Raw genomic sequence first — 23,301 nt, 5'->3', positions numbered from 1 at the left:
TCTCTCTCTCTCTCTCTCTCTCTCTCTCTCTCTCTCTCTCTCTCTCTCTCTCTCTCTCTCTCTCTCTCTCTCTCTCTCTCTCTCTCTCTCTCTCTCTCTATGCGTGCTGTCAACATCCTTTAAAACCTTCTTTTGTGTTCAACAGAATAAATATTTTTTTGGGGGGGATGAACTAATCCCTTTAAGTATCTTTAAAATGTTTTTCTTTCACAACAGACTGTAAAACCTAGTTTAGGATCTAACTGGAATCTTTCTAAGGGTGTAAGTACATGTAGCTGGTTTGTGAGCTCAATGTGAATGACAGATGAACAATACCACAAAACCCCCTTCAGCAATAAATTGATCGCACAGATAGTCACTAGGTCAAGGCATATGGGTCAACATACAACGCAACCTTACTCACGAGGCCAAATAAATGAACGAATGGCTCCATGGACCAAAGGAGAGTGTGTAATTCATGCAGCCATGAACAGCATTGTACTGGTTTATTTCTGCAGGTCTCTGGCACTGACTGTGAGAGGGTGGTGGGTGTGCAACTTCCTCTGAAAGCCATAATCACAGCTGATTCAGCTTTTAATAGAAACTAGGAGAACAGGCACAGACAGACAGATAGCTATACATACAGAAAATAGATAGACAGAAAAAAAGAGGCACTATATTGCCAAAAGTATTGGGACACTCCTCCAAAACATTGAACTCATGTGTTTTTTTTAATGACTTCCATGACTACAGGTGTATAAAATCAAGCACTAGGCATGCAGACGCTTCTACAAACATTTGTGAAAGAATGGGTCGCTCTCAGGAGCTCAGTGAATTCAAGCGTGGTACCGTGATTGATTGCCACCTGTGCAATAAGTCCATTTGTGAAATTTCCTCATGACTAAATATTTCACTGTCAACGGTTAGTGGTGTTATAACAAAGTGGAAGCAATTAGGAACAACAGCAACTCAGCAACTAAGTGGTAGGCCACATAAAATCACAGAGCGGGGTCAGCACATGGTGAGGTGCACAGTGTGCAGAAGTCACCAACTTGCTGCAGAGTCAATAGCTACAGACCTCCAAACTTTATGTGGCCTTCAGATTACCTCAAGAACAGTGCGTAGAGAGCTTCATGGAATGGGTTTCCATGGCCGAGTAGCTCATCCAAGCCGTACATCACCAAGTGCACTGCAAAGCGTCGGATGCAGTGGTGTAAAGCACACTGCCACTGGACTCTAGAGCAGTGCATACGTGTTCTCTGGAGTGACCAATCATGCGTCTCTGACTGGAAATCCGATTGACGAGTCTGGGTTTGGTGGTTGTCAGGAGAACGGTACTTGCCTGACTGTATTGTGCCGAGTGTAAAGTTTGGTGGATGGGGGATTTTTCAGGGATTGGGCTTGGCCACTTAATGCTTCAGCATACCAATACATTTTAGACAATTTCATGCTCCCAACTTTGTGGGAACAGTTTGGGGATAACCCCTCTCTGTTCCAACATGACCGCACACCAGTGCACAAAGCAAGGTCCATAAAGACATGGATGAGCGAGTTTGGTGTGGAGGAACTCGACTGGCCTGCAGAGTCCTGACCTCCTGTGAGATGAATTAGAGCGGAGAATGAGAGCTCAGCCTACTTGCCCAACATCAGTGCCTGACCTCACAAATGTGCTTCTAGAAGAATGGTCAAAATTTCCCCAAAACACACTCCTTAACCTTGTGTAAAGCCTTCCCAGAAGAGCTGAAGCTATTAGAGCTGCAAAGGGAGGGACAACTCCATATTAAACCCTACAGATTAAGAATGGGATGTCATTAAAGTTCATGTGCATGTAAAGGCAGGCGTCCCAAAATGTTTGACAACAGAGTATGTATAGATAGAGAGCAAACAGACGATAGATAGACAGACAGACTTGACGGATAGATAGTAGTGGTCACCTTATGCATGAGCTCCTCATTGTATGTGAGGATGAGTGAGCTGCTGGAGAGTGTCCGTCCGTCCTCGGTGTCCGTGTCCACGGGAGAGGAGCCGTAAGCGCTGTCAGGATCAGCCGGCTCTCCCTGCTCCACCGTCTCCAGCTCCGAAGGGCTCTCCATCATCAGCTCCATGTGTGAGGAGCTTCTCAGCAGCAGATCTTTGACCGTCATCGTGAGGAACTTCTCCTTGCCCGCTCGTCTCAACGATGTCCCGGCGTCGCTTATCTGCTCCCGTCTCTTATGCGTGACTCGTGCCAGAGATTCTTATAACCTGATGAAGTTTACACTGATAAATATTTAACAGAAGGGCTTCCTGTGGCGCGCAGTACAGGACGTGGTACAAAACTGGGTCGTTCCTGTTGTGTAGAACCTTCTGAACAAGGAAGCTTTTAAAAATGAATCTGCTTGTTCTGTTGGAAAGTATGCTCCTGTATGCTCTGCTCAAACTCAAGACACTAAACCTTGCCAGACAACAAATAAATAAGACATGACTCACTTGATTTCACATCTTTATTGTGCCATCATGTGTCATCTGTTGCTGCCCATCAGCCTTAAAACAAGGCTCTGATTCAATGTGTCCCGAACGTTCAGTTTAGGACTGGTGCTTGCATCCCACAGAGAGCCTGATGATGATGATGATGATGGTAAAACAAAAGCATTCTCAAACTCTCACAGACAGGTTAAAATATGACTTTAAATACAAAAATAGCATTCATTCTTTACATCCTCATTCCACTTCACACAAAGTATGTACACGATGAGAAAAAGGACACTTTAAAACCTCAACAAAGAAGAGTTTTTTGATCAATAAATCAAAACCTGAAAGAACCCCTTTTGAAACGCAGGGCACTTCAAATCTATTGTAAATGAAGCATGACCAAATATAAGCAGCATGTCGCACAAGACACATTTGTTTCTTAGTGATGTCTTCATTAGAAGGCAAGAAAGTAAAATAGCACATGTAACAAACTAGAAATGGACAAATGTGGATGGTTTAAAAAAGGGACAGCCATTACACGTTTAAATGGAAACAGATATTTCCCATTTCCAGATGTATTTTGTTATTTAAAGGGACAGTTTTCCCAAAACGTTAATTGAGCCATCACTTACTCAGCCTCGTGTTCCAAACCAAAAGACTTTCTTCTGTGTGACGCAAAGGAAGAATGCGTATAAACTGATGTTTTACATCCTGGTGCTCTCAGGCTCCGAAAAACACAATAAGCCCACATAAAGTTTATGTAACTCGTGCACTGCATTTCAAATCTTCAGAAGCCATAGCATGTGTAAGAAACTTAAAAGAATTTACAGGGATGGTCCATCTAAAAAATATTTAATTCAGGCCTTCAGGTTGTTCCGAAGACTTTCATTCATCTTTAAAACAGATTTTTTCTTCCCCCACTGGTCAAAATAACCCGAAGCCCTAAAATAATACTTCTTTTGTTTTGGTCCAGAAAGCTGATATTATTTCATTATAAATAACTAGATTTTGTCAATAAATAATATCATTTAAGTACATTCTTTCGTCTTAAATTTAAAACAGCTCTCCGATACAGACATAAATAGCTAAAATCAGCTAATTTTTTTTGTACATTTGGTCATCTTCGCCAAGATCTTATGAAAAAAAAATCATATGATAACATGATATTTCATGACTCTTGATGACCTTATAGCTCCACATGGAGCAAATGAGCTGTTCCACTGGGTCCTAAAGTCAGTTTATCTTCACTATGCATTCAGACACACATGTAGACATTATACAATTATTTTGTTGGTAAAGTTTTAGCATTTTGTCATTTTTGAGCATGTTTAGCTTTTTCTGTGTACTGTGTACTGCATTCCATTCAGTCCTAAAGGGGTCAAATTGACATGTAAGGGAAGGATTTGTTACTTTTTTTAGTACAACCACGTAAACTTCTTGAATCAAGTAATTTTTTTGTGTGTATTCGTGGTCCAAGAGCATCAAAAGTCCTATAAAAGTTAAATAATTTTAAATGAATTTCGGGAGGAAAAAAACCTGAAGGAAGAACAAGCTAATGAAACATCCATTTAAAAAAGTCCATTCAGCAAAAAAATTCAAACATCAAAACGGCATTGTAAAAGTAATCCATGTGCCTCGACTGGTTTAATCCCCATTGTGTGATGTAAATGTTTTGTGTGAGCTTATAATTACAAAGTATCTTTACTTCTCCATAGATCTCCAAGATCTGTTCACAAGAGAGCCAAACAGACCTCCTCATGATGAACCCTGAAGTTGTAAGTCTTAGTTTCTTTTTTTTAATCGTACCAAAGTGTGCAATTCCAGGAAACCAGAGCTGGAGGATATCAGTGTAAGAGTCCATTAAAGAGTGCATTTCTCTTGTTAACAAAGTGGTTTTGATTTGGGTTGAATGTACCTTCAATGGAGGAACAGAAATCGTCAGGGGTTCATTAATGAGGACTAATGTGTAATGTTGCTTTTTTGGGCATGATAAAGCTCTGCAAAGTCTCTCCAGCCGGAGTCATTCCCTACATCAGTGACACGGTTTCTGAACTCCCTAAATTGCCTCCATTGTAGTCTGGAGTTTTCTTCCGGGAACAAACACGTCACAATATTCCTCACTTAAATCATTTCCGCCTAAGGCACATGCTAAATAAAGGGGCGAGGCCTGGTTGTGTTATTTAGGCCCTGTCCCAAATGGCACCCTAAGCCCTCACGACCTTTCTCCGAGTCCAGACTTTCATGACGTACTGTCCCGTTGACTGCCGGGTAAAGGTCCTCTGTGTTGCCTGCGAACTTGTGGGCTCAGCTTAAGTGTGCATCGAGGGAGCACAGCAGCCGCAAAGGGGGCGCTACCGAGCACCCTTCTTTAAGCTTAAATAACAAATGGGACACCCTACAGTCTTGTGGACATAACCGAAAATGCACATGAAGTTTGCCATTTGGGACGGGGCCTTAGAAGTGTGTTAAAATTCACGGTAATGGTAAGGGAAAGGACAATTCCCAAACACTCATTTAACCAATCACAACACATGGATCAACCAGAGCACATTGTGCTTCATAGAGACAGGACCTAAACATTTGTGTTTCAAGGATCTTATGGGTTTAAAATAATATGAAAGGGAGTAAATATTGACAGAATTTTAATTTTTGGGTGAACTAAACCCTTTTATAAATGGCTAACCAATGATCCCGCCGTAAAAGTAAAAAATGAAAGATTTCTTTTGTGAAAACTGAGAGTTGGGTTTCCACCCAACCATTTTAATGCAAATTTCAAAACCTCTATGTAAACAGGTGGTGTGTGAAAAAGTGAAAACAAATGCCTTGGTTTCTCGCATCGCATAACTAAACAATGCAGTACCTTTGAATATGTACAAGTGCAAACGCAATTTTGTAGGTATGGAGATGAAGGGGATATTTTTTAGTTTCTCAAGACTTGAAATATTGCACACGAGTCATTTTTTTGTTCATTCACCAATGTGAACATTATTTGTAAGGTCTTCTTTTTGTGTTCCAAAGACGAAAGTCACAGATTCACATAAGGATGACTGAAATATTCCTTTAAATGAGAGGTACAAAACAGCAGCTAGTGTAACTTAAGTCTCCAGCTCTTGTGTTGTTCTACACCAATTGCAGTTCAAGAAATAAGAGTGAAAAACTATTCGTAGTTGAAAACCAAACTGGTGGAAGACCAGAATAAAGTGTGAAATACTGTAACAAGACCAGTGAGTGACAGATAACAGACTGATCTTCAGCAGGGTAAGTTCAGGCAGTCGCAAATAATTATATCCATATCCCCGTACATTGCAATCTGTGTGCGGTTGAGCAAACTTTGCAGTAACGGATGAAGCAAGTCCTCCTTTAGAAAGGACATTCAACACGGAGACAAAGTCACAGTATCAAAACTCAGATTCTTGTTTCCTGACAGACGGCTTTCATTAGTGTTCATTTTGTTGCTGTATACAATGATTCCATGCAACGCTGCATCTGAAAAACATTAAATGAGCAAACGTATTGATCTGTTGGCAGAAATTCATGATGATCCAACAAGCTCCGCCTCCTCTGCCGAGATTCAGCCAATCAGAAAGGAGCTCAGTCTTACAGTAAAGTGCACTTCTTCAATCTGCTTCTGAAGTTTTGATATTAATACTTCAAAATAAGCAAAGCAATACAGCCAGAGGTGTCCAGCAACTTGCCTCCAACAGCTTCAAAAACGAATTTTGGCCACTGTTTCAGAGAGGACAATGTGCACAAGTTTTTCAATTTTCTTTTAACAAAGAATACAAATGTAAAATAGTTTGAGATTTGAGTCTTTGTATCATAAACCCACACCGTAAACTATGTGCTAAGACTCCGAACCTTGTAACAACGTATTTAGGTGACATCTGAACATTGATTTATAAAAGCAAGACTCATACATGTCCACGTCTGGCAGTCTTCTTGTGCAAATTTAAACGTTTTCTCTTGTAGATTCACCCTCAACCAGTTTCCACCCTCAAATAGGATGTGCCTCGACTAGTAATGGGATGATCTCAAAGACCACGACTCGTAAACATCACTCTTGCAGACAGTTCTTCAGAGCCATCAATGCTCTGCTCCATTTATTCAAGCTTGTAAGGCTACCTAATGCGACCGTTAAGTTTGACTGGCCCCAGTTCTGATTTGGGGTCAGGAGACAAGGAGCTCCAAGCGGTCTTGGTGCAGAGTCCAATGGAGGGACAGGAGGAGGTCTTCTCAGAGCAGATATTTCCAGTGACCCAGAAAGCCCCCACAGAGCTGTCCACCCAGGCCTCCAGGGGCTTCCCCACCAGGGAGGTCTTCTTCTGCGCCTCCTGCAGGGCGGGCTCGCTGGGCGGCAGCTTCAACACATGGGCGAGCTGCTGGAAGCTTTGCTCCAAGTACACGTTACCTGGTGGACCTGCATGTACCCAGCCATGGTCTTCTGAAGGGAAGGGAAAAGGAAGGGGAACAAGGATGGGGAAAAAAAGGAGGGGAAAGGAAAGGGAGAAGGGGAGAGGAAGAGAAGAAATGGAAATGGTAGGGAAGTAGAAAGGAAGGCGAAAGTGAAGGGGGAAGGGAAGGGGGGAAGGAATGGAGAGATGAGTATATATTCAAAGCAACAGATAAATGTCAGTAGCCTATGAACAGGAAGCAATAACCTCAACCATATTCAAGCGATTATATATATATATATATGGGGTGACCCCGAAAAGTCGAAGATTTGATGCATCGATATGCGGATTCGACCACCGATCTCTCAAGTCGAATCTTTGCGGGTGTTATGAAACGAGGACCATACCATTTTGGGAATATGGGGGTGCTCAATATTTTAAAGACGTGGCGCTGAGCTTCGCATCCGGTGCGCCCCCTTTAAAGGTCCCTGTTTTCGTGTGTTTTTGAAGCCTTGATTGTGTTTACAGTGTGCAATATAACATGAGTTCATGTTTCGCGTGTAAAAAAAACAGTATTTTTCACACAATTGACTTATCTGTACAGTGCTGTTTCCTCTGTCCTAAAAACGGCCTGATGATTTCCTTGTTCTATGAAGTCCCTCATATTTTATATATATATATATATATATATATATATATATATATATATATATATATATATATATATATATATATATATATATAAATTATATTATATTATTAAAAAAATATCTGTCTAGAGAGGAAAAGAACACTTTGAGTTCGTTTATAGGCACGTTCTTAAGCCGATTGTGCCTAAAGGGGGTCGCACACCGGACGCAAAGCTTAGCGCCGTGTCTCAGGTATCTCGCACCAGATGCGCACATTATATACGTGCAAGCTCAATTTTGAATCGACTTCTGACAGAAGAGCTGCACAATAGGCGTATCTTGTAGGACAGGGAGAAATCGGTATATACACTGACGATTTGAGGGAAATACAATATAAACGTAATATAAAGTCTTGAAATGGTGCTCTGTGGCGCAGCAGGATTTTAAACAACTTCCTGAGTCGCCACGGACAGGCACCAAATGCTGCCACCAGTGTGTGTACACTCATTGAAAACAATGTGTTCGAATTTTAAAGGCGCTGAGCTTCGCTTCACGTCCAGTGCAAAGTTCAGTGCTCTTAAAGGGGGCGCACAGCGCCGTGCCACGTCTTTAAAATATTGAGCTCCCCCATATTGCCAAAATGGTATGATCCTCGTTTCGGTGGTCGAATCTGGCCCTGCATATCGATGCATCGAATCTTCGATATATATATACTATTTTGCAAGTTCTCCCACTTGGAAATCATGAAGGGGTCTGAAATTGTCATTGTAGGTGCATGTCTACTGTTAGAAACAATCTAAAAACAAAATCAAGAAATCACAATATATGATTTTTTAACTATTTATTTGTATGATACAGCTGCAAATAAATATTTGAACACCTGTCTATCAGCTAGAATTCTGACCTTCAAATACCTGTTAGTCTCCCTTTAAAATGTCCACCTCCACTCCATTTATTATCCTAAATTAGATGCACCTGTTTGAGGTTGTTAGCTGCATAAAGACACCTGTCCACACCATTCAATCAGTAAGAATCCAACTACTAACATAGCCAAGACCAAAGAGCTGTCCAAAGACACTAGAGACAAAAATTGTACACCTCCACAAGGCTGGAAAGGGCTACGGGGAAATTGCCAAGCAGCTTGGTGAAAAAAGGTCCACTGTTGGAGCAATCATTAGTAAATGGAAAAAGCGAAATATGACTGTCAATCTCCATCGGACTGGGGCTCCATGCAAGATCTCACCTCCTGGGGTCTCAATGATCAGCCCAGAACTACAAGGGAGGAGCTGGTCAATGACCGGAAAAGAGCTGGGACCACCGTTTCCAAGGTTACTGTTGGTTAGACATGTGCCGATTTTCGATAATGCGATTTATCACGGTAATGAATATGCACGATATTGTTATCGTGGGCACTTTAAAATATCGTAAATAATAATTTATTAACAATTTATATTTTTTTTATAATGCACTCAAGAATACTTTGCCCATCAACCGTATAAATGCTCAACACCGCTGTATTCTGCGTCAAAGGGACACGCGCTCAGATATAAACAAGCCCAACGTGCGTTTGCACATGACTGAACCGGTGAAGGAGACGCGCTGCTGAAGTGCCGCTCAGTGACAGCAGAGGGCGCTGATGAACTGCAGAATGCAGCCGGTTACCCCGGAAACCAGCAAACAAACAAAAAACACGTGTAGTTTTTAAAACAGCCATTCGTTTTTGTAATCTCAATGTTGTTCATCACAGCACCAAATACTTAATACTTAAAGACTTAATAGGCTATTTATTTTCAAACTTAAACATTTTCATGTTTTAAATCTGGACTAGGCCTACAACATGCCCTAATAATTAGAACTGTTCTGATTATTTGTTATTGTTCAGTAAAACTTTGAGACATCCGACTTCATTAGTTAACATGTTAATTCATTATTACCAAACTGACAATGAAAAATACTTGTAAAGAATTAATCATTCGATGTTAATTTCTTAGTTACTGTTTAATGGCATTAAAATCAAAATCAAAATAACTTTTTTAATGGACCTAAGATAAAACTAACAATGATCAGTATTTCTTAACTAACATTACCAAAAACATTATACTTTCTGTACCAAATGTAGCTATTGCTCAATCTTAGTTAATGCATTAAATAATGAGACCTTATTGTAATTTGTAAGCCTACCTGTTGTTCTTTATAGCCTAATTCTTTTGCAATTTAATCTTGAAAATTGTACTTTTACAGCTCTGAAAAATATCAAGAGACCACTTAACATTGATTTCTCAATGAGGGGTCTCTTAATTTTTTTTCCAGAGCTGTATATATTTTTGGTGCATTATTGTATTTAAACATTCAGTTATTTTTGTTCTTACAAAAATAGTTCTTAAAGCTGTTATGCTATGGCAACACTTTTTTTTGCAACTTATTTCAATATCATGATAATATCGTATACCGTGATAAAACTTCATCAATTAATCCCAACATGAAAAATTGATATCGGCACATGCCTACTGTTGGTAATACACTAAGACGTCATGGTTTGAAATCATGCATGGCACGGAAGGTTCCCCTGCTTAAACAGCACATGTCCAGGCCCGTCTTAAGTTTGCCAATGACCATTTGAATGATCCAGAGGAGTCATGGGAGAAAGTCAAGGGGGTGGTAGCATCATGCTTTGGGGGTGTTTTTCTGCACATGGGACGGGGCGACTGCACTGTATTAAGGAGAGGATGACCTGGGCCATGTATTGCAAGATTTTGGGGAACAACCTCCTTCCCTCAGTTAGAGCATTAAAGATGGGTCGAGGCAGGGTCTTCCAAAATAACAATGACCCGAAGCACACAGCCAGGATAACAAAGGAGTGGCTCTGTAAAAAGCATATCAAGGTTCTGCCGTGGCCTAGCCAGTCTCCAGACCTAAACCCAATAGAGGGAGCTCAAACTCCGTGTTTCTCAGCCACAGGCCAGAAACCTGACTAATCTAGAGAAAATCTGTGTGGAGGAGTGGGTCAAAATCCCTCCTGCAGTGTGTGCAAACCTGGTGAAAAACTACAGGAAACGTTTGACCTCTGTAATTGCAAAAAAATGTAGCAAATTTTAACATTGATTTTCTCAGGTGTTTAAATACCTATTTGCAGCTGTATCATACAAATAAATAGTTTTTAAAAAAATCATACATTGTGATTGCTGGATTTTTTTAAATAAATTATGTCTCTCACAGTGGACATGCACCTACGATGACAATTTCAGACCCCTCCATGATTTCTAAGACGGAGAACATGCAAAATAGCAGGGTGTTCAAATACTTATTTTCCTCACTGTATATATACATATATATATACACACACACACACACACACACACATAATATTATATATATATATATATTCAGATGAACCAGGAACAGTCATTGTTACCAAGTAGGTTCAAAATATTTGATGTATGAAAAATAACAGTAATAATGGTAATAATATTTCACATGAATGTCTCTCTCACCTGTGCGCAGGGGCTCGCGTCCCTTGAAGGCCAGAGGCATGACCAGAAAGCGAGCTTCTGCTACACGCTCCCACAACCGCAGCACACGCACCGTCCACACTCCAGGCCTGAGGGGGCGCTGAAGGGGTGGCTTGTATTGCGTGAACTCTGCCTCAACATCTATGCTGATGTCATAGGAGGCTGCGACTATGTGTGCTGGATCAATCCACACTATAGTGGCCGTCAGGTTGGGCCCACGAGCCCACTTCTGAACTGCCACCGGCTCATCTAGAGGTCCCATCACACCACCAAAGTTACGGAAGATTCGCTCCTTTGGGTCCCACTCAGTTCCGACCTGGTACAAAACAGCATGAAGAAAAAAAAAACAACAGTGAAAAAGAAGAACGACAGAATAAATTAAATACTGCTGCAGAATGAGTTGCAAACATTGCCTTTGGCATGAAATGGAAATTCACCCTATCTATTTTCTAAATGGATGTTTTTGATCTTTTGTGAATGAATCATCCAATCTATCTGTCTTAAATCTGTCTCTCTGATCTTAAATGGATCTTCAGTGAAACTTCTATCTGGTGACAAATGCAGAAATTCTCCAATCATTTCGTCCACTTAAACCTGCCCCGTTTTCTTAAAACTGACCACAAGCTCCCATTCAGATCTGCCTTGATCCGATCAACAACACTTTTTTTTCCTATTCGTATCCCTGTTCCACTCACCTCAAGGTGTTTGAGGCGCTCAAACTCATGAAGATTGTGTTCCAGCTGCAATGTTGCTTGAGGAACAGCCCACACCTCCAGAATCTCACGGGACCTGGTCACCACATTCTGGACCTCCTGCTTGACCAGGTAACCCTGGAATCGGTCATCATAAAAATACAGGTGCACTGAGACGGGGTAGCCAATGGCTTCAAATCTGTGGGTAAGAAACAATTCAATAAATTAATTAACTGATAACTGGAATGGGATTGGATTGAATGGGATTTGGAGGGAGGGTGGGATTTGGATGGATTGGGTAGGATAAATGGATTGGACAGATTAAATGACTGGATTGACTGAAATGGATGCAATTGGATTGGACTCTCACCTGCAGGCTTCAGAACTGCTTTGAGTGGTCTCCTGTCTATGGAGGCCCAGTCTAAAGAAAGAGGAGTACGCCGTGAGGGCCACATCATTGAGGGATGAGACCCCATCAGCCAGCTCGAATAGGCTCTCCCAGTACGCTTTCAGTGCCACTGTGCCTGGCGGGTACTGCCCATATAGATGATTGTCCAGGATCTCAATAGCCTCTTGATTCACAGTGGACTCAAACTTACGGGCGAAGAACGTAGGTCGCGTTAGTTGCTGTTGTGAGAGAAAAGTGGGGTAGAATTGGTGCCAAATGTAAGGACAATTTGCTAAGAAAGACAATGGGTCTCGTTCACTAATTGCGTGGATGATTCGTATCTTCTAAAAAAAAATCTCCCTAATTCACAACATGCAGAGCGGGTTCAAAATCGGAGAAGTTATACATTACGTGACTAATGCGTCTAAAATGTGTATTTCATCAATGAAAAATGTTGTAAACAAAGTCACAGCTGAGCCCCTGCAAATCTCTTTGCAAACACACTGCGGTGTTTTGGCGATGAATGAATTTCCGTTTTTGAACGAATCATGCGAGTCAATGATTCAATGACTCATTCACAAAGAAAGTGGCTGCACCCGAAATCACATACTCTCAAGTATAGGTCCTTATTTTGAATAATTAATTAATCTGCGATCGCTAAAAAAAGTACAGTATGAATGTTTGTAGTATGAATGCAATCCAGACGTACTACATTTGCCATGTTTTCATTATCACGTGACCTAGGGCATCAGCTGTGGAGCTTCACTGCCATTCACAAATCCTCTCCTGTAGTTTATGAGATTGTAAAGTGTCCACCGTATTTACACTTCAGCATCTCACCAGAAGCAGTAGGTCATCCGGGGAATTTGTGCCTACTTTTGTGTAGTGTGAATTTGGACACCTTTTTTTGCCACACAGTGCTTTTTGTCTACTATATTGCAGGGAAGTATGCGATTTCGGATGCAGCCTGTCACTCGTTTCGTTCCTGAATGAATCTAGCCTGGATGCCAGCCGAACTTAGCCCCGGCCACAACATTAAAGGTCGGGAAGTTCGGTCTGGACTTGATCTGTTGTGGAGCAGCTATGCTCAAACCAGAGCTGTTCGGACCAATCCAATTGTCAGGGCGGGCTTTATACGATGATAGACAAATAATCAACAGTAACGTTATTAACATCATCAATTTGAGTTTAATTTGTTCTAATCCTAAACGGAGAGCTTGTTCATATATGCATTCACCTTTACCGTTTCTCTTAAAAATGATTGTGTTGGTAAGTACTCCATGTATCCTTAAATTGTTTTAACACCTGTTGTAAAAATGTTGTTCACAAAGATGACATTTAATAAAGGTTAGGAAAAAAATGCCCCCTAAAAAAAAGGTTCAAAAAGATTCCCCTGTAAATAAATATTGTCCATAATGGGAAAGTTGACCACAAGAGAGAAATGTAAGCACAGAGCTCAGACTATGTACGGTGAAATATATTTATGATCAACTATTTAATTCGCCCAAAATGTGTTTCATGAAGCAGATTTTACTCTCAAGTTTGCACGTAAATGCGCTTAGTGAACGAGACCCACTGTGATCCATTAAATACTGTGGCTCCTGACTTTGATATATCTGAAGGGATTGCGTAACAGTTCACGGACCTGTATTCTGATGAGGTCCGAGGGTTTGAAGTCATTTGGTGAACAGCCACACCAGTCCACTATGTGCTTATACTGGCACTTGCAGCCCAACTTCCGGTTCCAGTTGGTCACACGCAGATTATTGTCTACCAAAGTATCGCACATTAGGCTGTTTCCCAGCACCGTGTGGAAGAAAGACTGCAAACCAGACAGAGAGGAATTATATAATATACCCTCAGGGACACAGCGTTTACTGCTCACTGCTGTGCTAATTAAATAAAACTAGCTAACATGGAGAATCATATCAACAGTCTTATGAATGTATGATTCAGATTTAATGTGCAGGCCAGATGTGTAGGATGAGATACACTCTGCTTGTTTAACCCCTAAATGCATGAATGTTTCTCCAATCATTATTACATTGAGGTTGTTAGCTGCATAAAGACACGCCGGAAACGTCTCGAAAAACGCTGATGATAAGCAAGCGCGATAATCATCCGCACAGGCCTTAAGAATATCTTTTAACTATGACAGTGAGCAAAAAAACGACTTATTTTAGTAGTGTTTGCACAACCAGAAGATGTAAACATGTCCAACGGCCATACCTCAGCAGGCAGAAGAGCATAGGTGTAAAACAACTTGAGACCCGTCACCAGCTCGTCCTTCGAGTTCACCACATACTCCACAAACTTCCGCGTGAGGGAGAACCAGTCCGAGCCTCCTGACACCTCCAGCCCCTCAGGGATGCTGCGCTCGCCCAGACGCCACATGTGGTTGTCACATTCGTGGAACAGGCGGTCCAAACCCTGCTTCTTAATGAACCTGCGTGACAGGAGAGAGCAGGATGATGACTGATGTCATGATAAACACGATCACTGCTAGTTAGGCATGCCAAAAGTGTCAAGGCAGTATAAATATCCTGATATCATAATGAATGACAGCAGGGGTCTCATTAAAAGGCTGAAATTCGTTCACAGTTCACAAAAAAACAAAAAAAAGTTAGTTTGGTGCAGACTTTTATCAGCATTTCTCAAGATATTTGACAGCTTTTTTTATTATGCCCTTCAAATCAAAGTCATTAAACCAACACACAAACAAACTTATGTCACAGGTGGCCCTTGTAGACTAGTGTGTAAATGATCAGTATTTTAAAGATGATTTGCTGGAAGCATAACATTTTTTACTTTCGATTTATGTCAAGTGGCAAACAATAAAATCATGATATTCATAATTAACGCATTAAATATTTTTATAGAATATATCTGAAAACCTTTTGAAAATGTGCATTTAAGGAGTTAAGAAAAAAGTAATTACTTCATTATACCACAACAATAAATTAGCTAGTCTCTAAATCAAGTGGCAGTGGCTTAGTGGTTCACGTAGGTGGCCTACAAACTGAAAGGTTGGTTCAATCCCCGGTTCCACCTGACCAAGTGTCCATGAGCAAGACACCTAACCCCAGCTGCTCCCGACGAGCTGGATGGTGCCTTACATGGCTGACATCGCTGTCGGTGTATGAATGGGTGAATGTAAGGCAAAACGTAAAGTGATTTCGATGGCCATAGGTCTGTTGAAAGCTCTATTTGTGAATATTTGTTAACTGTTGTGGCGATATGCACTACAGTTCAACAGGTTTTTAAAATGTTTTTGAAAGAAGTCTCTTCTGCTAACCAAAGTTGCATTTATTTGGTCAAAAAACAGCAAAAAAAAAGTAATATTGTGAAATATTATTACAGATAAAGCTATTTATTCATGTGAATCATTTAGATTAGCTTTTTATGCAAAACCAAAAATTCTGGATGCACTTGGCCAAACTATAAACATTTAAACTACGGCTGTGATTGTTCGTTTTTAAGACATATTTATTCAAACACAATTACTGAATCACTAACAGGTAAAGTAAAAATATAATGAAATGTAATACAGTGGATATATTTAACAAAATGCTGCTCTAGTTAATTTTCTAGCTGCCTATCAAATTTATGGTCATTGAATGGCTTTTCTGATGTAATTGTGTCCTTATGTGACCGTTTACAAGCTGTTTTATTGCGGCCTTTCCCCGGTTGAAAGACAGATTGAGCGATTACATGAGAGGGACAAATTTTGAAATTGTAATGTACACTATGGCCATGTCCACACTAATAGGTTTTTGTTTGAAACCGCGTCTTGTTCTCTCCGTTTTGACCTTGAGTCCACACTTAGACAGCGTTTTAAGGCAACAAAAACATTGCTTTTTGAAAATGCCCCCCAAAGCGTATAAATGTGAAAAGCCGTCTTCATGTTGTACTGTGGACACTGAACCTCAGTGAATGGTGATATTTTGCTAAATAAAATGATCCTGCCAGAAGAATTGTGTGATAACTTTATGATGCCTGTATCATCTCAGTCAGCTTTTACGCCTGTGCAGTAAGTTGAATGTGGCGTTTACTGACGTTTTAGTGTGGATGAGAAACTTTTGGAAAACGGTAGTGTAGACGGAGAGCGTTTTTAAACTAAAACTGCATTTTCAAATACAATTTATTACTGTAGATGTAGCGTATATAGCCAAAAGAATTTGGAAACTCATCCAAATCATTGAATTCAGGTGTTCCTGAAGTCTGACCATAGTCAGAGCCAGGGCCGGTGTTTGCTATAGGCGAGCTGGGCGGTTGCCTAGGGCGACAATTGTGTTAGGGGCGCGAGCGCACTCTAGTGCCGCCCATTACATCCCATTAAGCATCGAATCGGAACAAGCAAAATACAACATAATGTTTATTAAACATGATCATCATAGGGCGCCCCTTCAGCCACACGTTTAATTACTTATCAACCTGATTATTAGATTGATTTGATGGTGATTATTGATTATTAGTTCAGGCAAGTGCTCATCTAGAAAAATTATTTAAAAATTATCATTAAAAAAATGAGGCGTCTAAACCACGCACAGGGACGGAAAAAGAGAAAGAAAGAAAGGAAGAAAATCGAAAGAAAGCCCAGTATAGAGGTTAGTCTTCTTATCTCAGCCAATAAGTTGTCAAACAAAATAAAATGACTTAGTATTATCAATATTATCAACTAATATTTATTTTATAAATATTATTAATATTGTCCCCAAGCTATCACTTGCTAGTTTTCTACGTATTACTACATATTGCATACATAACTTCACTGACAATAATCTACAGTAACATACATGGATGTAATTTAAATATCAAAAGTCCAGCTCGTTATAAATATGGATAAAGTATGCACGTTAGTTATGAAAAGTATGTAATCTACATGGGCGTCGGGAGCAAATAAAAAGTGGGGCCTCTCGTTTTTTTTTGTATTTTTTTTTACTGGAGTGATAGATGCCATATTATTTACATTAAACACAAAAATTATGTTTTTTTTGGCTACTTAAAAACTGATTGGGCTAGACAAAATTACGGAAATCACCGTACTCTCTACAGTGGCTGTAGTGTAGGGGTAAGACGCATGTCATCAAGTTGAGACGCATATCGATCAGAGGTTGGATTCCACCTTTTGCCACACTTGCTCTATTCCCTTTTCCCATCACATATCAGATCGGAAAGGCATTTATTTTTCAATAAAAAGTGAGAAAATATTAGAAAAGTGGAAATAAAGCATCTAACGTGTTTAATAATAAGTGCTTCTTGGTTAGGGGTAGGCCTAGGTAAACGGACGTGTTGAATAAGAGACGATAAAAGTGAGTGGGGCGGGGCGAGCAAAACTTCATCTCGCCAAAGAGCTAGAGCCGGCCCTGGTCAGAGCAATGTCGTCTGCAAATTATCCCTCCAAGACTGGTAATGCCACAAACTTGTTTATTGTTTCATACTAAAAGTATCAAGGCACAAAGCTTATGGCAGGCTTTGTTTCAGAATTTTAAAATTAAGAAATTGATATTGTCAACCTATCCCAAGGCTCCACAAAGCTGATATGTTTTTAATTGTTGGTAGCTTATGCACGTGTTGTGCACAAAATAGATGCCGAACAGGTAAAATGCACCACCATTCTAATATGATTTGACGCTCAAGAAAGATTTCTTATTATTAATGTTTAAAACAGTTGCTTCGCATTTTTGTGGAAACTATGATACTTTCTTTTTAAAGATTCTTAAAAGAAAATTGGTGCAAAAGTTGGCAAGTCTGATTCTTTCTATGAATTATTTCAAATTGCTCATGTCAATGAATGAATTCACATAATCCCCACCCACAAACAAATTAAATCGTCTGTGGTGCATTTTAGAGCCTCACTAGATGTGAACAGTATATCAGAACTACTACCCCTACCTGGAGTAACCTCAGAGTGGAAAAACTAAAATGAGTTTACCTTGCGTTCTCTCTGCCGTGAGACTTCAGGAAGTTCTTGTCACGGTTCTGGGAGAGAAAAGCCACAAGCTCATCGTTGGTCCTGTGTTAGAGCGATAGTGAGAGAGCAGAGAAGAGGAGAGATAAAAACGAGGGATTATGTCAGAAGCCGCGCTGACTGCAGGGTGGCGTGGGTGAAATCTTCATCTGGAAGGAATTAGCTTCTGCTGACAGGATTTGGTCGGTTTCAAAGTCTACATGTGCATCAGGGCCACGTACACCGATTTGGCTTATTTAGCGTACTTTAGAGAAAAGAAAAAAAACATCAACAGCTGGAGGGATTGTGACATTTGTAAGGCTCTGGTGCGAGAAATCCTCCCGAAAAAGATTGCAGAGAAACCCACAGATTTGCCAGCATCATTATGCTTGCACACAATGGGAGAGGCTCTCTTAAACCAGCATCAATCCATCTCAGATTTTTTCACTGAGCTCATTGCAGTGCATTTTGGGATTACCTTCGATAGCGTTCCCTTTATGGTTTGGAATAAGAGGTCTTGTTTTGGCCGAACGAAATCCATACCAATAGTTTCTCTGGGTTGCGTCCGGCTGAGAATGGTGTGCTGTCATTACACAGTACGAGAGCGGCCTCTAGAGGCCAAATAAACACTATCACTGACACCTTGTGGAGTTTGTTTTGACACATGAGGCTTGGCTGCACAGAGCAGGACACTTCAGAGGCACATTTAAAACAGACATGAAACTGTATGTATACAGTACACTACTGTACGTGTTTTTATAGCATTATAAATTCATCATTCATTTGTTGACTAGATGCTACATTAATGGAGAACAGCAGTATGTTTGCCGTTAAAGCTGAGAGGATGCTAACATTAGTGGTACCTCAAGCGATTAAACCAGTGAAAAAAATCCGACCCAAATGTTTAATGTCATGATTGTGACCATCTGTTTGCATTAGTTAATAGACAGCTGGTTACTTTTATCCATTCGTTACGCAGAGAAGTTGCATATAAAGCTAGTGACATGAGAAAGCAAACTGATATGTTCATGCAGCCGACAGAACCATATAAACAAACCAGAAACGCATTCGATTTCACTTCTTTTGCTAACACATACTTTGCTATTTTCATTAGATAATAAAGCTCTGAAAAACAGAAGCATAACGTGAGAATATACATACAATATTGTAATGTATTTAAAGATCTCCATCTTTAAGCATGACTCTATGGATTTATATGAAATGGCAATGCTTTACAATAAGAGTCCACTTATATGTACTTATGTAACATATTACTATTTTGTATAATTAAACAGTACAGTACATTCAAATTTCAGTACTGTACTGTTTTTTTCAAGTTTTGAAAAAAAAAGTACAGTACTGTTTTAAGTTCAGCAAATAAAGTTCAGCACTATTTTATGCACTGTTTGTTTTCATTCAGTATTATATATTTTTTTTAAAATTTAACTGTGAGAAATTCTTTTATACAGTAAATTCCATTTTTATAACTATTCTGTGATTCCATCCATTTTTAATGCATCATGGAAATTATAGGGCTCTACTTTTAAAGAAAATCCACAGTTCAGTCATGAAACTCTATCTGAGCACTGATTGGTTCTTCAAAACCGTTTTTTTAGTCAATCAGATATCCTTCCTAATCTATGTATCCATTTATCACCATTCCCTAGCCGGCGATAATTCAGCAGCGTGATATGAAGACCCTTGTTTTACCCTCTTCCTCCCCAGCCCCACATTATTTTAACTAAGCTAAAGAAATCTTCATATTTGATCAGCTGCAGCATAGCAGATCTCATTTGCCAACATAAAGCATATGTATATTATACATGCCACAATAAATGCTGGATACAATAAACCTGGAGATCTACCTATCTGCAGAGTTCAGATCGACCGCTGATCCAACACACCTGTCTCTAATTATCAAGAACTCCTGAAGCTCTTAATTATCTGATTCAGTTGTGTTTGGTCAGGGTTGGATCTGAACTTTGCAGAAAAGGTAGATCTTCAGGAACAGGATTGGCCACCCTGACCTAAGGCAGTGCTGACCTGGTGGGGAAGTCGGTGGCACTGAGGTTGATGAAGAAGTCCCACTTCCAGTCCAACATGGACAGCAGATCATGCATGCTGCGCAGGTAGGCCTTCAGCAGACTGGCCCCGCCCCAGATGGTGACCATGCGCCAGGGCGTGGCTCTCACGTTGGGGTAGATCTCCGCCATCTGCAGCACTTCCCGATGCATGTAGTTTGACCGCTTTAAGGAACAATATAACAGTCTTCAATGACAGTCAATGATCTTAAATAGGAGCACATGATTTTGGGTGAACAATTTCTTTAATATTTTTTTGCATGTTACTGCAGTAGAGCTGATCTGCTGCTGGAAAAGGGAAGATTTCCTGTCAGGAATTTAGCTTAGCTCCTAAGAACTTTACTTTTTTAAGAGGCTAAAACCTGAAATAACTTCAAATGAAACACTAGACAGGCATGTAGAGAGGAAGAGACAGAGCAGATGTTATGCCAAATCGTATCAAGGTGCGAGAAAAGCATTCCTCCAGCAAAAGACCCGGTTTACCACAAGTTCTGACAAACCTCAGCTCTACACACACATCTTTGTTCTCCAGCATGTGAGCTGACGGCCACTGAGTATCTCTAACACTCAATCAAGAATCCAACCCACAGGGCTGTCTTTAAGGGCACTAAAGCTTTTGCCGTGGAACAGAGACCCATTTGATGTCTGATGTCGTTCTTTTAGGGTCAAAGTGGCTTTCTGAACTCCAACAGAACAGCTTGACAGGGCAGTTTGGACTACAGATAGGTTGAACTTGGTGTGGTTTGCACTTAGTTTGAAACTTTGTAATGCATCAAAATCAAAAATGTATACAGCAACTTAAATTTGTGGACCGGCGAAGCCAAAAGCTGAAATCAATGCTAATTTTAAAATAGCCTTTATGTGAAATACTAATTATACTATTGTTACTTTTTTATTATGATTACGCAACTTCTCTTTAATTGGCATTACTTCACAAAAACATAGCCTCCAACCATTTAAAAATGTTATAATATTGTTTACATTTACAGACAACTGCATAGAAAACAGTGTAAAAAAACTCAACATGTACTTACTGGTTCAGCACACCAACAAACAGCGCAAGCAAGTCCCAATCTTATGAGTCAGCTTTTCATTGACAACTTTAAAAGAGACTCTCTTAACCAGTCTTGAACTCACAAGTTATCGAAATGATGCAATAAATTACACTGTAAAACCTAACTCAAAATAATGAATAGGTTTGAATAGAGCCAACTCAATCAAATTAGTTCAATAAAATTAACTTTTATGAGTACTTAGAACTTTTTCTTTTCAGTTCACAGCACTGACACATTTTAAGTCAATCTGATTTGTTTCATTAGTTTGAGTTTTTTTAAACTTTTCTTTTAAATGTCTCTTTTAGACAAACTTAAATTTAACTGAAACTGCGCTGGGATTTCTATTTCTCAGCATGCCAGGACACTCAAAAGGGACAGTAAAAATGCTAAAATTATGTGTTATGTAATGTTTTTTTGTGCAGATTAATGCCAAGTTAGAGATTTAGTTGTGTTTTGTTATGCTAATTTAGAAGAGTTTCTCTAACGTTGGGTTTTTTTGAGGGTTACCATCATGCTGACGAGTGGATCATGAACGATTTTGAGAAAAAATGTTAAATATTTTTATATTGCTGTAACCATTCAACAAGTGACATGCTATGCTCACGTGGTCAAAGCATTGTGCATCCGATTAGCAAGGTAGCATTTACTGAATTAGCTAGTTAAGCTAACCAAGTTTTAGCTAATAATAATATTTAAATTGAGATTACATTATCATTTTAAGTTAAATGTATGAATTATCTTACTCAAACACTTCAAGTTAAGACCAATTAAGGGGGGGGGGGGGGTGAAATGCTGTTTCATGCATACTGAGCTTTTTACACTGTTAAAGACTTGGATTCCCATCCTAAACATAGACAAAGTTTCAAAAACTAATGTTGGACGTTTGATGGAGTATTTCTGTGTTAAAAATACTCCTTCCGGTTTCTCACAAGTTTCGGAGAGTTTCCGGAAGGTTCTTGTATGGGCCGTACGGGCTCTTCTCCCGGTAGGGTGCGCGCGCGCGTCACTAGAGGGAGAGAGGAAATGCACGGCCATAAACAATCTCAGCTGCAGATTCAGTCGTCCGTGAACACTAATGTCGGTTATAGTCCGCGCCGCGCTCCACTTCATTCCAGTGAGTAAACATCAGTAAACGACACGATCGCGTGCTTCATCATTCAAATGCGCTAACGGACTTCATTGCTGTTCTATGTATAACGTTACACTAGTCTGACGTGCAAAACCGTTTTGCTTGCTACTAAAGTTTGGGAATAGTCCATAAACCAAATCATGTGCTCATAAACTGCGAGTAAAGACACAAATGTTGACAGGCCACTAAATACAGTACATACCACAGAGACGGACGTCCTGCTGTTGCTGTTTCTCCTGTTCAATTTATTTCAGCCTCCGAATGATTCTGGATCATTATCTGTATTAGCTGAGATAGCCATGGGTTTCTCCACGCTTGAGGATGTCACCGCTTTGCGCATTCGTCATTCTTTAGCTCCGCCCACATGATACGCCTCCAGGCGCTCGTTTTTTTCCGGAAAGACTCGGTACAGCCCATATTTCTTTTACAAATATAATAAAACGAAAGACTTTTCGGAGATATGAAGGATGCAATACTACTCTATAGGTACTCAAGATTGACATGAGATTGACTGAAACTGAGTGTTTCACCCCCCCTTTAAAATGTATGTGTACCAAATAAAATCTTTAAATGTCTTACCTTAAAAAAAAAATGATGTAACGATTACCTCAAATTGTTTGAGTTTGCCAATTTATTAGGGATTACGGTGTAGCAAAACTTTGGCTAATTTTTTTTAAAAAGTCAACCAATGTATGACGCACAGCTCACACAGAGGTCACTTTCAAACCAAGCACCTTTCTAATTGTCAATAAGGCGAAACCGAGTGAACAACTTTAAATTAGGATTATTGCTAGTTGTTTCACGGGACGTTAGGTCTTACCTCCGGATTAACGTTAACTCCTGGATGCTTTGCATTTGGTACTTTTATCAACTTTCCATCAAGCCGTTTTTTTTTTTTTCTATAAGAAAATGTTCCAATCAATGATCCAGACAGCGCGTTCTTCTCATCTCCTTCCTTTATTCTACAGTTGAATGGTGGCGAGAACTGCTCAGGGTCAAAGTTACGGAATTGATTAATCTGCGTAATTTTTTTAACACGTTTTTTTC

The 23,301-nt window shown here is 39.9% G+C and overlaps 2 protein-coding genes across 3 annotated transcripts in view; both read right to left on the bottom strand.

The window, feature by feature from the left end:
* LOC137092950 (ras-related protein Rab-37-like) overlaps window positions 1-2,112 on the bottom strand; it is a 64,791-nt gene extending 62,679 nt beyond the window's left edge. Inside the window, exon 1 of the mRNA XM_067457521.1 lies at window positions 1,914-2,112. Coding sequence (XP_067313622.1) covers window positions 1,914-2,084 — 171 coding nt within the window. The 5' untranslated portion in view covers window positions 2,085-2,112. The remainder of the gene's footprint in view (window positions 1-1,913) is intronic.
* Window positions 2,113-2,444: 332 nt separating this feature from the next.
* The window catches only part of xylt2 (xylosyltransferase II), a 35,557-nt gene continuing 14,700 nt past the window's right edge, over window positions 2,445-23,301 (bottom strand). The window contains exons 4-11 of one of the 2 annotated variants that reach the window (XM_067457508.1): window positions 20,033-20,235; window positions 17,975-18,055; window positions 14,269-14,485; window positions 13,685-13,861; window positions 12,022-12,278; window positions 11,655-11,850; window positions 10,942-11,275; window positions 2,445-6,868 (exon numbers count right to left, since the gene is read on the bottom strand). In XM_067457508.1, the coding sequence (XP_067313609.1) occupies window positions 6,549-6,868; window positions 10,942-11,275; window positions 11,655-11,850; window positions 12,022-12,278; window positions 13,685-13,861; window positions 14,269-14,485; window positions 17,975-18,055; window positions 20,033-20,235 (1,785 nt within the window). In that variant the 3' untranslated portion in view covers window positions 2,445-6,548. Of the gene's footprint in view, window positions 6,872-10,941; window positions 11,276-11,654; window positions 11,851-12,021; window positions 12,279-13,684; window positions 13,862-14,268; window positions 14,486-17,974; window positions 18,056-20,032; window positions 20,236-23,301 lie in introns of both variants that reach the window. The other variant, XM_067457501.1, reaches the window with a different exon arrangement.

This window comes from Pseudorasbora parva, chromosome 2 (assembly GCF_024679245.1).
Source record: "Pseudorasbora parva isolate DD20220531a chromosome 2, ASM2467924v1, whole genome shotgun sequence".
In the NCBI taxonomy this organism is placed as follows: Eukaryota; Metazoa; Chordata; class Actinopteri; order Cypriniformes; family Gobionidae; genus Pseudorasbora; species Pseudorasbora parva.
Note: the sequence above shows the minus strand (reverse complement) of the source record. Positions and strands in the feature narration are given on the sequence as shown.